The following is a 17647-nucleotide window of genomic DNA, read 5'->3' as shown; positions in this document are numbered from 1 at the left end:
TATGTAGGAACCAAATGTACTGGAAGGAACCATCATTTCCAGCATCAATTCTAATGCAGGTGAATTCAAACTGAGCAGACTGCTGTCTTTCTTTTCTTCTTATTGGGTTTTTTTTGGGGTTTGTTTTTGTTTTGGTTTGGTTTGGTTTTTTTTATTTGAGAATGCAATGTTTGAGAAAGATTTGGCATGTGTGGAAGTTTGTGAAACCCATTCCTCAAATATTGGCTCCTTAAATTTTTTATGTCAGAGGGATTGTCACAAACCGGTATTCTACATTATGAATGTACACAGAGTTATAAACAAAAACTCTATGTTTGATTGTTCATGATATGTGATTACTCAGGGGACCCAAGTAATAAGCATGTGTTCCCCATCAGGACTTGCATACAGCTTTCTAATACTGATGGAAACTATATGTGTTGAGCAGATGGGACAGACCATGTTCATGGCTTGAAAAAGGTTTTGCAAGGCCTTTATCATAAGTGAATTCCAGTTTTCTTGGCTTCACATTGGAATGGTAATTTGAATTCATATAGAGTAAATGTAAACCAACTTGTGATAATGTGACTAACTGCAAATTACTTTTCATAGCTGCTACTTTTTCAGCTGGGATGCAGAAGTTGCCTTAGATTAAACTTGAAACTTCACAGTAAAGTGCTGTCTAAAATAACTAACAAAATGCAGATGGGAGTGGAATAAAAGCTGGGTTTATACATAAGGAGGCATTGTATCAGGAAGGGTCCTCTCTATGCAGAGGTTAATATTTATATAAATAACTGTTATTGAATATGAAGTGTGACTTAATCTGTGCAAGTCATTTTATTTCATAGAACTTTCACTTGACAGTTAGTGTCAGTCATGAAAATGTAGAACATAAAATAGTATGACAAAACTTCTTAAATACATTTTTCAGCATAGTATTTTATGGCTTTTGTTTTGATGAATTATCACTTATATTGCTTTCCTCTACTTTGTGTCCTTGAAAAAACCTGTTCTGCTGTAACATAGACATAAGAAAAAACATGTAATAGTATGAAGATTTTTTACCTAGTCAAGAGGCTGGAGCTGGTGGCTTTTTCTCTTGGGCTGTCATAGATGTGCAATAATAGCAGGTAATAGCTAAGCTTCATTATCCACTGCTTACTTGTTTAGGTAGTTGTTGGCAAAGACTAAAGGATTTAAGAGATCTACCATTTGTCTTGTGTTGGATTTGGAAGGAGAAGACTCTAGGCAACCAGTTTTGCATAAAAAATACAAAAATAATACTGCATATGTTATTTCAGTTGCATGTTATGTTTCATCTACAGGCAATTTATAGGTGGATTTATATTATGCAAATAAAGGCTTTAATTTCCAAACCCATTGATGTAACATTTTGGAAACTTGGCTATTTTGTTGTAGAATGCACATGAACACCAACTATTTTGATGTTGGATATCTGAAGAATTTCTCTCCTATTTCCAGGTTTAATTTTGGTAGTGTCTAAATGTGCAAAAGAAGAAATTCCTGCCGAGCAGGATTTTGAAATCATCAACATATGCAAATCCCAGGTGGCCTTTTTCCTCTCCAGAGTTTGGAATAGAACCCAACACAGGTTTTTTCAATCTCCTGGTGTAGCTGGTAGGCTCTTCAGCTTGATATTAATAGTCAGTACTGTCATGATTCCCAAATGAGGTGATTCGTTCTGTAAGTCATTAAAAGGCTGATAAACAGGCCCTCCCCCAGAAAGGAGCAATGCATCCATCTGTGCTGGGTCAGCTGTACTTAAACAGGTGAGACTGAAAAGCCAGGAAGTGGTAACTTCTCTCCATTTTGGTTGTGTAGGGTCCTTGTTCTCTAAGAGAATTTTTGTCCGAAAAGTTTATATTAAAAAGTGAAAATATTTAAAGAGTCAACACAGCACTGACTTAAAGGCATAGGCATTGGCAGAGTGACTGGTTATTTAAGCTTTGCAGTGAAGCAAGTAGCTTAAAACTCCAGACACTCGTGCTTAGGACTATCTTTGTGAAGTATGCAGTGAAAAACCAAATCTGATGCCCTGTCTCTCCAATTTACACAAAAACGGCACTTCAACCAGCCACAAGTTTATTCTGGATATTCAATTGAACCTTGTTTAATATTTATTTCTACTCTAGATGAACATTACAGGCAATGAAAAATTGACAAAAATTACAGGCTAAGAAATTGAGTTCAGTTTACATTCATTTATGATCAAATGATTTCTTTGATTGCTGCAAAGGTGTATCTTAAGTCACTTTGAAAGAATTAATATTTTTCGTATTAGTACACTATTATGTGGTTATAAATCAGTAGGAACATTGTCTACCACAATTTTAGATGTAGACAACCAAAGGCTTGACTTTGCATGTCCTTTGACATGCCTTTTGAGCCTTGTGCCTTTTCATCAGCTGAAATCTGGAGCAGAGGAGGTTGAGTTATATCCTATAGGGTACCCATTGAGCCAGGAATGGGGTTAGAAATAAGCTAACCAATAATCCAGATCCAGATCTCTAGTCACCTTCAGCTCCCCCTAAGACTGCTGCATCTCAGTACTGTGCAATGCTGTAAATAGTAGTGTTTGGAGGGGTTCATTACCAAAAATCTTCATTATTTTATTTTTCCTGCTGGTCTTCTTTTTTTTTTTTTTATCTTTTGCTGCTCTTATTTTTTCATTTTTTTTCCCTTTATCCTGTTTAATTGCTTCTTAGAGAAAGCAATAGAAAGTAAGTCCATACAAGAAATATACCCACAGAAGAAAACCTGGGAAATGTCTCCCTTTTTCAGAAATCATAACTACAAAAAAATTCTGGTGGTGGGAGAATAGAACTAAGCTTGTCTATGAGCTCAGGGATGTTATGTTCCAACACTGAATTTGACTGACAAAAAAGATGATGTTTGAGACAAGAACTGCCTTTTTGTCTGGCAACACAATAGGATCTTCTTCCTTGATGGATTCTCAGCACTAGTCAGTATAATAATATGATAATTGGTCCCAAAGAAGGAATGAGTAAGATTGGATGGTGGTCTTTGGGGGCCCAGTTGTGTTATATCTAATCTAATTATGTTTGATACTGACTTTTTAATACATATGGTAGCTATTTCCTTGGCTTGAAACTAAGGTTTATATGCAAGCTTGATATTTGCTTGGTGTCTGTTCTAAAAGCTCACAATTTTTTTTCTTAGAAGAAACCCCAGCTATATCTGTCTCATGTCATGCTGTATTCTAATTCAAAACTAAAACTGATTTGTTCCAGAAGATGTCTTGAAGCATAAATATGTTGTGGCTTGTGGAAATGTGGGAGGTGTGATGGAAAGAGCAAATGTCTATAGATTGTGCTTCAAAAAACCACTGCAACTTGCTACAGAAAAGACATAGTAAGTTATTGCTGCCTTGGAGCAACAATCCTCAGCAGGCATTCACCCTTTTGCATGAGACAATATAAACATTTTAGTGGATTTATGAGCATAAAGGAGCATCTGGAGATGATGAGATTGTGCAAGACTAATTTTAGTGTCTGAATTAAACTAACTCCATAGCTACAAAAGTCACTTCCATGTTTTCTGCTCTTGTTTAAAAAATGTGTATGGACCACAGCAAGCCCAGATTTTCTAACTAAATGGAACAGAAAAGTCTAGTGCACTACTGCTGGTGGTGGTGTGGTGGGCACTGGCTTACTGAGAGGATTACAAAAATCCTTAATGAAAGATAGTTATGCAATTGAATTTCTGAGGCAAGTTTCTTCTCAGCTGTTAGCATCTGGGTTCCATTTTGCCATGAATAGGTGACTGTCTATTGGATTTATTTATGTTTCTCACTTTTTAATAGAGAGTATAGCATTTATTCCTGTTTGCAAGGAGGCAGCTGTTGCTTTTCTCCCTTTTCTTCTTCCTCTTGTATTTCACCATTGTCTTCTAGCTTCAAATAAGCACATTATAAATGGAACATATTAATAAAATTAGTGCTGTGTGATGTGTTAATGCCTTAGGTAGGGAAATAAATTTGTTTGAAGTCAGTTTCAGTTTTGGAAATTTAACTTGCTCCCCTGAAGTAACTGAAACACTGAAATAAATGTATGTTCTATTTCGTGTTTAATTTCTTCTTTTTTCTCTTTCCCCAGTGACTCTAACTAGTGAAAGGCTTCCAGCTTAGCCGTGATGGTTATTGAAAGTTCAAATAATAGAAGGCTCAGTTTGTGAAGAAATGCACAGCCTTTTAGGAGCTCAGAGACTCCTGTGCCATTGATTTATAGTGTTATGTCATAGTTTTGTCCATCATCTCTTCTAGAAGTGGCTGATGCACAAGTGGAAGCTCAAAGTCATTGATCACCTCACAGAGATTAATAAGTAGATCACAACCTGCACAGTTCTTGGCATGCACCATTTTCTGGGACTTCCTGATAATTCACTTAAGGCTTGGGGATGAAAATGATAAAATCCTGACTCCTTTCAAGTCAACTAGAATTTTATTATTAACCTGAAGTGAGGAATCATGCAGTCATAGAGTACTGGGCCAAAGCTGTGCTTCTAAATATAGAAGCAACATGGTTGAAAATAAGTCACTCTAATTGAGTAGCTAAAATCAAAATGCAAAAAACCAAGAAAAATCCTTTGGATGATATGTTCAATATGCTTTCTACCACCTCCCCAGTAAAAGAAAGGTAGTTCATGACCAGAGAAGCCTATTTCCTCGTGAATCCATTTTTTTGATGTTAACAGAACTTTGATATTTAAAACAGTATGTGAGTCTGGTGGAAGTTTTCAACATGAAGTAACGAATCAGTTAGCTCTTTTTCTTCCACAGACTTTCCATATTTACTAGTGGGAATGCCAACAAAATTTCACTCCTCTCTTCTTTTGACCTATATTTTTTTGTGGAATAGAGATCTCAACACTACTGAGTTTCTAAAAAAATACACCTGAAACTTCTGATCCTAAATTTGATCAATAGTGGCCAACAACTTGAAGAGGTTTAGTTGGCATAAATGCTCATGTTGTAAGTGCATACACACTCAACTTCCTAACCTCAAAATCAAGAGTAGAAAATGAACGCATTATTTCTAACAGAGAATCCTTTTAAGAACAACCAGATATTTTATACAGGAACTGCAAATATGCTTAGCTGTACTAATGCCTCATTTATTAGATAATAAGAATTCTAAACAGCTTTCTGGAAGGAAAGAGATTTGTATTTGTCAGCAAAGCTCTACTAGTTACTGGTACCAGTGCTTTCCTGTGTTTCTTAATGTGTTGGCCAAAGCTGAAAAAAGTTTGTGTAAAAGAAATGCCAGATACCACCTTTCTCTCCTGCAGCCACCATGGAGCAATTCTGACAATAGCTCCCATCCTTACAAACCAAAACTGGAACAAATTTTCAATGGACTCTTCAAGAAGGAGAAGGTTGTGCAGGCTTTCTGCTAGTTATACTGTGTTTGAATGAAAAGCATTTGTGTTCCACCCATATGTCTCGTCTTCTTTTATGACAATGTTTAAAACGTCTATCCACCATAGTTTATCTGCATCCTGATCTTGTCCTCTCTTGGATATGTTCCTTGCTGTCTTGGATATGTTTCTTGCTGGCTTCACTGAGAACATCCTTCCCTTCCTGTAGTTCTCAAATTTTGTCTGTTGATTTGGCCATATTACCTTCTCTTCTGCCTCAAGGAGCTGGAAAAGCTTCACTCCAGCCTGTATTTTGGTTTTTTATCTTGTACTTCTATTCCTTTCTAGCCATGCTAAGTTCAGTGTTGTTCAAATCTTGCTGGAGATATTGCTGAAGTTATACCTCTAGTGCAGGGCAAGGTGAGGTGTGAATTCACAGGGCAAACACCTTCCTTGCTGAGGAGTCACATTTTCTTTAGGGGGCCTGCAAATTCATCTTGTGATAAATATTTGTCTGGAGAGAGAGAGGAGAGGTACTGCAAAAACTGTTGTGTTTGTCTCATCTATCTGCCATGTTAAGATTTCAGACTTCTCAGGTGTAGGTGACTGCATTTTTTGTAGTAATTGCACATTCTTTCATGTCATTTTGGACATAAGGCAGGTTGCTCTTTCATTTCTATTCTCATGTTAGAAAGGAACATTGACATTTGTTGTACTAGCCATTAGTAATTTCATTTGTAACCCATATTCATTTTATGGTGGGCTGTTTAAGATCTTTTCCAAGATCTTTTCTAAAAGTGTTAATGTTTTGGTAAGAGGCTGTTGCATAGCTCATGAAAATCTTTTGGTGCCAACAGCATGTGACAAAACAGGCTCAGCTTTTACAAAACACGTTTTTTTTATTATTATTTTCCATTTCTATTTAGTAATTTTTTCTCCATTATCTCTGTTCATTATACATACTGAATTAGAGATACCCAGCAGTGCCTTCAGTGAATACTGAAGGCATTCCCATGTCAGGAGCCAGACCTTCCACACACTATTATATTAACTATAAAGGGTTGGGTTCATTATCTGTGCCTTTTGCTTTTAGGTGGGTGTATTCTTCTAATTTTTTTTTACTGATTGAGGAAGTTATCGCAACATGCAGTTTTTGAGACTAGCCAGCAATCTTCTGTGGCAAGGTGAGAGGACTCAAAGTTTTGGTTTAAGTACTGTGTCTAGGTATAAATGCTGAAAACCTGTAGGTGCCATATTGAACTGTAAAACATGCCCAGTGCTTCAGAAGCCTCTATTGATTTTAAATGTGTGCGTGCTTTGTTTCTGTTGCTGCAACTCTTCGACTTTTTTTGAATTAGAAAATACGTGCCAGCCTTCATGCCATACGCCTGTTTCTCCTAATGCCCATGGTTTTTTTCAGTCTCATATGCTTTCATATGTAAATTGGCTATCGAATTCCACCCTCAGTTTTAACCTGTAATAACTTCATTGCTTACAGTGCAATTTGCACTGGTGTTATTTAGATCAGAATCTGGATGTATATGTAAATGTGTGCTCTTATGCACACACGTAATGCCTTCTTTTTACATATAAAAATGCCTGCTATGTATATTTTTTTTAACTTTCTTTTCACAATTGAAAATGAGAGGGAGAGTCTGTTGATTAATTATATACTGATCAATTTTAGAGCCCCTAAAAAGAGGAAAATAAATAATTTGAAGTAGTAGGTGGATTTTTGGAGTCATGCACACACACACACCCCTTTACAATGCATTCTGATTCTTGTCTGTCCCAAGCAGGAACTTTTCTTTTTCCCCTGACTTGCAATTCTGAATTTTTTGTGAGCCTTAAATCTCATTTTTAGTTGACTTTGGAGAAAATGGAGGCAGAGATATTGTTTAAAAAAAAAATAAATAAATAAAAAGGGAAGACAACCCTCTCCACTAAACAACTACCCCAGCCCCCACTTTTATACCACCAGCTCAAACGTGGAACACATTTTAGCAGAAGTGCCCCAGCTCTATCATATGTGCTGTGCAGAGTCATCATGGCCATGGTGCATAGCTGAGAGCCGGAAAGCAAACAGCTGCTGTAGCCTGATTTGAGTTAAAATAGTGTCAGTGTTTAGTCTGGCGCAGTGCTTCAGGAGAGATTGGCAGCTGGGTCAAACAAAGTCATTCCATTGGCTCCCTTCCCAGTAAGCTTCTGCTAGTATTTAGGTACTAGTGCAGCCTAGGCCCCTTTTCTCAGGGATAGCCTAACATCTGACCGCACCCTCTTTGCTTTTTAAAAAATGCCTTTTCACTCTTTAAGATAAATCCTCTATTATACAATCTGCCACTAATTGTGTGTTAAGACTGTTTTTCTCTCGAAAGCTGATGCATCCTGCTCTCAACGTGGTTTAGAAAGTGGGCTGTTACAGTGCTGGATTAATAAAAGGGGCCTTTATGGTTTGTGAAAGAATATCTCTGTGCTTAGGCAGGAAACTTTTTGATCCACAGAAAAGCCAGACGACATCTAGGTAAGGCTGTGTATCAAATCTGCTTTTATGGGAGAGTGGGGCAGCGAGAGCTGTTAATTGCAATTGCTTCAAGTTTGCATGCCCATTTTGATAAGCTTTTTAGAAAGTTTAGGAAATAGCTGCTCCTGCGTCTCAAGCCCTTTCTCTCCTCCCTCCTCCTCACTCCTCCTATGCCTTTACTGCTTCCAAAAGCTGGTAATGATCTGCTTAGTTTTTGCTGGAATCCGCGCGGCCGCTTCGCTCCTTTTTGGAGAGGGGTTTCTTGCGGAGGCGCAGAGCAAAAAAAGTTCTGTGGTCGGACCCAAATGCTGTTAGAAGTGGAGTGGCTGGGGAGAATTTACAGGGAAAGCTTTCCACTGTTACAGACTGCCTGTGCAATCATTTAAAAGTAGTTGAAAACTGCTTTGAACTAACAAGGGTTTAATTACGGAAAAGTTTAACGTGGCGATGGAAGGAATATTAAGTAAGTTGTCTTTGTCTCATACTTTTTAATTTTAGTTGTTGCTTTAGCCTGTTGGGTCACATTTTTTGTCAGCGCTGAAGGCTGCCATGAATTGGTAATGAGGGCCCCTTTTGCACATGATTTTGGCACTTGGCCAAAATCAACTTCCCAAGGCAAGCTTTCTCTAAAAGAACCTGAAGCATTTTTTTGTGATTAGGAATCATGTCTGAAAGCTGCCACAACCAGTTGTGTAGGCATGTCAAAATGACTTTATACAGTATATCTGAAGCATTTGTGGGGGGAGGGTCTGTATTTTCCTCGTGTACCAAATTGTTGCTATTATCATTCTAAATTTCCGCAGCTTATGCACCTCCAAAAACTAGGCTACAGAGAGCTAAGGCATAATGAGGATCATTGGTATCTTTGTATTTTTCAACATGCCAAAGCAGCACTAATTGTCACATTTAAGGAAGATACAGTATTAGTGGTTGCTTAAAACACTTGTGGACGTAAAGCAGATGAATCTTTAAACTTTTAATCTCAGTAAATTATTCTCAGTGAACAGTAAGTAATGATATTTTCGAGAAGTTTCTTTGTTTGAATTGTATAAGTGGAGCTTTTTGATGTATCTATTTTAAAAATACATACCTGGATCCAGTGGGGGGAAATTTGCAAGGAAAGTCACAGACGTGCCTTTGGATTTGTCCTATTTCTTTGAAATCTGGGTATGGGTCTAATCTGCGAGACAGGGAACAGGAGCTTGGTAGTTCTTTGTTGTTAAAAAGGGGGAAAGGGAGTTAGTCTAAACATTAGCAAGGAGCTGCAAAAGTTCACATTTCAAGTGTGGTCAGAGTTCTGAAATTTGTGGAGATCATCAGTACAATAAATGAGTTACTATTCCTTGCTGATATTATATAAACAAGTTTGGCAGTGTTAGTGAATACATTATTACTGCACACTTGAAATCTGTGAATTTACTCTGTGAATTGGAAATTAAGGACCTCCTATTACATACTGTGTATGCTCTACAGTGTCGTTTCCACGTGTGTTCAATGTAAAGGCAAAATGCATTATGCAGCACTTTTTGCCAGGTATTTTTATTTTACATTTCTGCACTTGTGGCTGTAGCCGAGGAGTTGCTCGTTCCTTCCTATGTGTGCTGTTTATTTATAAGCAACTCCATCTTTCGGCAGCAATATCGATATGGAACAGCCTTTTCTCACCTTCCCTGCCCCCTGCCCCCAGCCTTGATCCCTTTTGCTGCTGTTAAAATGGGCTTTGCAGGTATTGTCTTTCTTCTGTTAAACTGTATTTTCTGTAAGGTGTTGTGTGTGTGTGTGTGTGTGTTTCCTTTATTACATAATGCAAGACACAGCTACAGTGGGAGAAAGCTCGAGCTTTACAGACTCCTCGGAATCGGTACTTTCATGTAACTTGGCTGGGAGAGTTTATTCATTGTTACGTTGCAGCAGACCGAGTTACAGTACTCAAAAGCCTCCTGCAAGTTTAACTATAACACGTTGCATTTGCAATGGGAAAAAGCAGACAATATGAACATGTTGCAAAAGAATAGATGGAGAACTATAGTAAAATAAAACTCACATAACTGAATAGTATTTTTCTGGGGCTTTTGCAAAGCTTTACAACAGGGGAAAAATGCATCATTGTTGAATCCTATTTTAATGTAAAGCATTGCCAGAGAATTATCATACTTGGTGCAAATGTAAATGTGATAGTAGAGTTTTTGCAAATCATTATGGAATTTATTTGCTGGTTCATGGAAGTAATTTCTCCAGGGTTACTGAGTTAGGTACTCTTAATTTAAAATATGCACATACTCACCTTGTTACTGCAAAGCTAACTTTAAAATGTTTTACTCTGATATTCCTAGTTTTGCCCAGAATGTTTTAATGGGAAATAATGAACATATGCTAGTGTACTATTCCTAGAAGTTTACTTTTCTATTTCGGTTAGTGAAAGGTTGTGTTATAAATCTCAGAAAGTTATTCTCCAAAAACTTTGTGAACAGTTTTTAAATCCAGATTTTTTTTTTTTTTCTGATAGCATGACTGAAATGTAAAATCTAATATAGGAAGCAACAAAGTTTTTCTTAAAAACTTAAAACATTATAAATTTGGCATTTGATTGCAGACACCAAATTAACATTTTCCTTCATGAAGAAATCTATCGCTTATACGAACATGCAAAAAAGTCATGTTTTCATCAAATAAGTCAGCATTCTGTATTCATAAGCTTAAAGTTTGAAATGCATAGACGCTGTATTATATGTTTAAATCCAAACCAGTAGATTATAATTTTTTTATAAAAAGGTTGATAAATAACTGGTTAGGTACTTTTCCTGCCTTTAAAAAAGGTGAAGAATATAAAGTATTCTCCATTGTGCTATTTTTATTTTTAATAGCCCTCAGGAATAATGTGTCTCTAATCTTCCTACTTGGAGGGCTTTATGTTTTATGTTTGTTTGCAAACACATAATGAAAGAGTGCAATTATAAAGCTTAACGTCATTGTAATTTTGTATCTTAGATTTTGCTCCATAGATATGCTGAAGTCTCATTTACCCATTTCAGTGCAGTAAATCAATATATTTTCCATTCAGAAAAACAAATTCTTGCTTTTTACTTGATTTTTTACTGATCATTAGATATTAATATTTCATATTTTACTAGTGCAGTATAAGTGATGTATAATGTTATGCTTTTTGAATAAAAGTTACAAATGTATTTATAAAATACTTTCACTTATATGGAAGAAAAAAAAAACTCTAAACATCGTGGAACACTTTCAATTTATCACGAAAACATTGCTCTTGTAAAAATAGCTTTATTTCTCAGTAGATTCTGCTGTGTGTTTTAAAACTTCAGAAGTGAAACAGGGCTGTTTTGTTTTGTCTTATGGGTTTGTTAGTTTTTTGAGGGTTTTTTTTTAGCAAGGACTTAATTCATGTAAACTAAGCACTTTGTTCTATATATTCTAAATTCCAGCAATGAGATAAATAAATTGCTGGATTGGATGGAACATAATTATTGAATTTTGGCAGAACTTCAGTGAACTCTGCCATGAAAGATTAATGTGCACAGTGCGCTCTTAGATTCTAAAGTAACAGAGTAAGATAAGGGGACTGCATAACAGGCTCCAACCTTTGTGGTTTAGAGAAAATAGAAAACCATGGGCAAATGTTAACTTTTGGTATAAACTGCTAATGATAATGTTTTGTCATCTGGGTGATAAAAACTACAGGAGTAGACAAGAAAATCCAATTTAACACAAATTCTCTTCACTTCTTTCTTGTTCTGCTCCCCATTTTTCAGTATTAGAACAGTCAGAGCTGCTCTATGTTCGTAGGAAAAGGAGAACAGAGCAGGCAGGGTACATACAGTATCCAGTAATGTAATGTCCTGATGGAATCCCCCCACATCTGCATATGTCGTATGTCAGTTTTTACTACAGTCACAATTTTGGTTTGTGATTATGGTGCAATGATTTTAGAATACAAGTAAAATTGTACTGGCTGAATGAAGGCTACATGGAGTCATAGTAATGGTTATTATTCTCTCTCTCTTCTTTCTCTACCAAACCTTGATTGTTTAAAACATTTGCTTCAATTGGCAATTTGTGGCTATATTCCCAAAATCTTATTCCTTTTGGATTTTAAATGATTACTGCACCTAAATAATGTTTATAATTGAGAACAAAGATGTGTTGTCCTGCCAGTCAGGCTCCCTCAGCAGGACCAATAGGATTGCAAAAACTTTTTAGTATTTTCAGTCAGTTTGCTTTTGGGGAGAACAGGCATGACATCCACCCTGCTCTGGGGAAAGCGCTGTCGCTTTGCTGACTGCTCCTGGGAGCAACCCCTCTGCCTGCTCAGCCTCTCCAGAGCCCTGAACCTAAGCCCACATGTTTTCTCTTCCCCAAATATGTGCAGCAGCAAGCACCAGCCCCTGGATCTGGAGCTGGTTTCCAGGAGGGCTCAGGGCTTGGCGGCACGATGGGCAGACACAGGGGCTGCCTGACTGGCTGGGCATGGGGATGAGGCTCAATGCACCCAAAATGCCTGGAATCAGAGGCAGTGAGACAGGGAGGATACATGGTAGGATTTTTCCTCTCTTAACTCCTTCCTTCCAGACTGTCAACCTGCTGCTTAGGCTGTGTGCTCGGCTCAGTATTTTAAAATGGCAGGTATCCAGAATCTTAGATATATTTCATGACTTCAAAGACATTTCGTCTCTCCTTCATGGTCGCATCCTTAAGCTCATGATGACAGGGTTATGAGTGGGATAGTTAAAGAGGAATAAGGGCAAGGGACCGATCCAGTGCCCATTGCAGTCAGCAGAGAGAATCCCCCTGACTACATGGCTTTGGATTCCACACCCTGTGACCTGCCTGTTCTTCCCCCTCAGTTCCTGATGGCACTAACATGACTAGCATTGCCATCCTACTCAAGCAGCTTCCTTGTCCTCATTGGCACTCCTCAAAGAGGAAGGTTTACTGAGTAAAAGGCTTGAATGTGCCTTCCTTGTGTTGTAAAGAAGCAGAGTCCGAGTGCTTATTTTGGCTATTTACAGTCCTTTCCCTTGTCTTTCTCCTCATCTTGAAATGACTCTTCTTCCTAACCTTGATTTATCACTTCATATCACCATTTCAAGTGGAGTTCAGTAAGTGCAGTTACCTGCCTATATCCCCATTAAAATGCTGCATTTGTGTATGTCCATGATGAAATGACTTTATATTCTAGGCCTATTGTTTTGGTAATCAGGCTCATTTTTCTTTCAATAAGGTTGATTCCAAGACACTTTCATCTTCAAACAAAAAAAGGGTACTTTTATCTTTTTTATAGAACTGTAGAATGCTTCAATCTTTGTTTGCCCTATAAACGTTTGCAGTTGTAAAACCTTTAAAAAGTTATATTCAGAGAGTGTCTGTATTTTAAAGTAGACAATGATCCTTTTTGCTTTCAAGTAATTCACAGAAATGACCACTGCTTTTAGCAATGTAAAAATGTTACCGCAGATAACTAAAGAATAGTAGTTGGAATATTGTGCCTACTTTGCATGGCTAATGCATGTATTTGCAGTGTGAAATCAAGATACACTTTTACAGCAGTGGGGTTATGGATGGTTAAAATACTCAATCTAGAATATTATAGATATTTTTGCTAAAGTTGTAATAACAACCCAGTGAACACTCCCTAAATAACTTTAATGCCTAATAGTGGACTGAACGTTGAAATGCCTACCAGGTGTTGCGTGCGAGGCTCTGGGATGCCCAGAAGAAAGGTGCCTTCAAGCAAAGGCTGCTGTTCCCTGTGTGCCGGCCTGGGGAGCAGCAGGAGCCGCAGGAGCAGCGGCTCCCAGGGGTGCCGAGCTGGGGCCCCGGAGCAGCTGCGCGGAGCAAGGCGGGAGCGCGGAGCGAGGGCAGGAGCCAAGCCAAGGCACTTGTGACTGCACAGAGCATTTGTTCTGCCTGGTGGAGAGGGAGCGAGCGGCTGGTTTGGGATCTGAGCTCTGCTCTGAGCCTTTCTCTGGGCGAGGCCGGTGTCTTTCAGCTGCCGTCCCAGAGCCCTGGGCAGAGTGGGAAGGTTTGTGGGCAGAGCACTGGGAGAAGGCTCAGCCCTGTGAGGGATCAAAACAGCAAAATTTAACACCTGAACTATGTGCAGAAAGCATGAGACAGGTGAATGCAGTTCTTAGATCTATAACTATGTGGAAACCTTTCTTTCAAGCATGGTAATGGGTTATTAAGCAGTATAAATTCTAACGAAGGGATGTTTGGGTGCTTTTCAAGTTCCTGCACATTGTGCAGGTCAGCAGAGCAAGTTATCTTCAAAACATAATCTGTAAAATGACGTACCTTGTGTTTTACAAATTGGCACATTAGTCCATTTCTGAGGAGCCTTTCCCTGGGCCACGTCTCCCAGGGGCTGAGTGCTACAAAAGCTTCCACTGGACATACAAAATCTTTGTGTCAACATTACAGTCTTCCAAAATATAGAAAGAGGCTTGTGAATAAGAATAAGAGTTTTGCAGAAATCTGAAACTTCTTTTTTAACTGTGAGAAATGAGGAACAGTAATGTAAAAAAAGCTGTTATACTTGGGCAGGGCAAGAGGGAGTAGGAGAGGAAGGTTTGAGTTTAGCAAACCCAACCAAGTCATGTAACTCACAATGTTTGCAACCTATGAAAATATTGATGACAGAATTGAAATTGTGTTATGCTGGCAGATCACAGCTGAAATTGCTTTTTGTGGTCTCACAGCACGGCTGAAACAGCAGAGTACTTGACTAAAATACCGCTGTATTAATAGTAGGAAAGAAACAAGTAACAGAAAGGAATTCCAAATACTTACAAGGTATCTCATTTGGTGACACGCATTAGATTGGTAAATTCCAATTCCCAGACTGGCAATAATGATTGTTACTGTATTCCCTTTATGACTTTCAGAGCAAGAGAAGCCAACTTGAGGAGCATGCATATTGTGATACCCTCAGTGGTAAGTACCCTAACTGCAATCAAGTTTATTACATTTTTGTAGAGTGGAGGCCTTTTCAGGACCACACTTGATGCAGCTTAGTCACACAACAGCTTCAAATGGCATTCTGGAATAATAGGGCAGTAATGTGATACAGTCCATAATGAAAATCAGTGTAAAGCACAGGTGGTTGCAAGCATTTGTGTGGCCAGATATAAAACCTTTGCTATGGGTACAGGCTACTGCTTTCCCACTTGAGGAAAGTATAATTAAAAGTGGTTTCCAGATGTGCTGGCACACATCTGCTGTTTTTAACGGGAATTTTGCAAATACAAATGAACTGTATTGCATTCATCGTTATAAAGCCGTTGATGGTTTTTCAGGTAATAAAAAGATTGGAGGCATCAACACCCGCTGTAAAATTGAGGTGTCTTTAGACACATTTTGTGTTGACATTTTGTTCTTAGGATTTTCTGTGAGTAGTTCATAGCTGAGCTGTGGCAAATATGCAGAATTTTTCTGGACAAAAATTAACACATGTTTCATAAAAACATGATAATTGATTCCTTGTTAATGATTTCATTTTTTACCAGGTAGATGTAGCAAACTTGTGTGGTTTTGCTTGCTTGTTTGTTTTCAGTGAAGTGAATAAATGACATTAGGATTAAGTTTCTTTAAACAAATTTTCAAGATGTAATAATCAGAAAACTAGAAAAATATTATATGTTGAAAATAGACCTTTAATTGCACTTCACACAGAAAGTAGAAAAAATTCTACTTATAGGCTTCCATGATGCATCCTTACTTTAACTACCTGGAAGAAAATAAATCAGGAAAAATATTAAGAAGTGATAGGCTTTAAAATATTGCTGAGAGATGATTACAGATCTTTTGTTTTAGCTGAATAAACAACCTATTTGTCCTAACATCCCACTGAGTTTGGTAATGCTAGTATTTCCCCTGGAAATGTTGTTACTAAAATAAAATCCCTGTTTCAGAAGCTTTCACAGTTCCAGAAGTTTTAGTTACTGCTGCTACTTGGAATGAGCACAAGGGAAGAATGTTGCACCTGCCACCTTCTTACTGACTCTTCTTCTAGCATTGCAGAGGTACTCATAACTATAATTTTGAGTTGGTTCTGAAAAAAAATGAAGGATGTCATCTACTAGTCTGAGGGTCTTGGACTATTGGCCAGGCTGCTAAATGATGAGAAGGTTTTTTAGGATGTCCTGTGTAATATTGCCTTTCCACATATTTTCTTTACTTGCTTCCACAGATGTGACTTGTAGGCTCCCTTTTTAAGTGAGAGTCTAATCCTTAGCAATTATCTTAGGGAAATATTGGCATTGAGTAAATCAAATGGATTTCTGTATTTTTCCTCTTAGTTGGACTCTTTCATACAGCAGTTGCTTTTTTCATTTAAATCTTTCTTTCTTGACTAAGCAGAATCTAAAATCTCTTTTTTGGTGTGTAAATGCCGGAACAATTTGCAGAAGACTTAGGCAGAAAACTGGCCACTGAGATCAAATAATTTTTAATATAAAACTTAACATATTGTCTGAACTTAAGTTTTTGGATTAGCTTCTTTGTCTGACACCTTTTAAGTTCTTACAAAGGCATTGATGGATTCAGTGAGGGATGCACAAAGCAACCTCTGTAGCAAATTGCCCTGTGTGTTTGATTTTTCTGGAATAAGATAGTAAGTTTCTGTGGTCCTGGTGCTGCTAAACAAGAGTGCTCTGGCTTTAACATTTTCATGCCTCTGAGACAAAGGGTCCAGATCAGGTCATTGCATCTGGTCTGTGAATGGGGACTTCTTGAGGATGCAATGAAATGGGTGACAATCAATAAGAAGGATATTAATAACATCATAGTGAAATGCTGATTTCATCAATGCTGCTAGTACATCTGACCTTTATCTTTTAATGCATATACATTGTGAGGGCTATGATATATTATAAATGTTCTATTGTGGCACAAATACTTCAAATTTTTTCTTCCAGTGACAGTTTTACAAGCATATATTTACTAACACATATACAGTCATTTAATATTAAACCACATTTAAATCACTGCTTGCCCAGGAGGTAGGATTTTAGCACTGAACCATTATGTTTGGGTATTTTTTTGGCAAAATGCCATTTGACATGAAATTTAGAAAGGTCTAAAAGAATAAAGACATTCAGATGTGAAAATGTGCAAAATGAACACTACCTGGCACTTAAATTACACTCTGCTGCAATTAAGACTTGTTAATAGTCATTCCTCTGAACTGGCTGCTCACATCAGAGACCAGCCCTGGCCAGACCCTCACAGTTTTTTTTACATAACCATTTTGTGTCAAGGGCCAGTTTCTATAGATGGTCAGCTGGGTTAGACAAAAGAAGTAGATTATTGAAAAAAAAAAAAAAGATTATTTAAATGTTGGGGAGGTTGCATCCTTGGGAACTGCAGAATTTTGAGTGCTTTTTGATTATTCACATTCCTATTGTTTGGAAAGTAAAATGCTGCCCTGAGTGGGGGAGAGGTGGAAAAGTGTTTTGGGACTGAGCATGAAGGAACATGAAAAAGGCAGTTCACTGGATGGCAAGGATCCAGTCCTGACCCATAGACACAGGAGACAACCCACCAAAGGTGTGCCACCCCTCTAGGGCAGCAAACCTGTCCAGTGTAGCTCAAAGAGATGAGGGTATAAACCTCTCCCAGACATAGAGTTCTATTCTGTAAGAGGCCAGGGAGTTGATGACTGAGAGTGGAGAACCTGTCACATATGTATCATACCATTGCTGCTATGTACTGCCACTTTGGCAAGGA

The 17647-nt window shown here is 37.9% G+C and overlaps 1 protein-coding gene across 1 annotated transcript in view; it reads left to right on the top strand.

Moving 5' to 3' along the window:
* The window catches only part of LOC144248939 (uncharacterized), a 141592-nt gene that overhangs the window by 34811 nt on the left and 89134 nt on the right, over positions 1–17647 (top strand). The window contains exon 4 of the mRNA XM_077790950.1: positions 14806–14854. Coding sequence (XP_077647076.1) covers positions 14806–14854 — 49 coding nt within the window. The remainder of the gene's footprint in view (positions 1–14805; positions 14855–17647) is intronic.

Source organism: Lonchura striata, chromosome 2 (genome assembly GCF_046129695.1).
Source record: "Lonchura striata isolate bLonStr1 chromosome 2, bLonStr1.mat, whole genome shotgun sequence".
In the NCBI taxonomy this organism is placed as follows: domain Eukaryota; kingdom Metazoa; phylum Chordata; class Aves; order Passeriformes; family Estrildidae; genus Lonchura; species Lonchura striata.
This window is presented reverse-complemented; position numbering and strand designations above follow the sequence as displayed.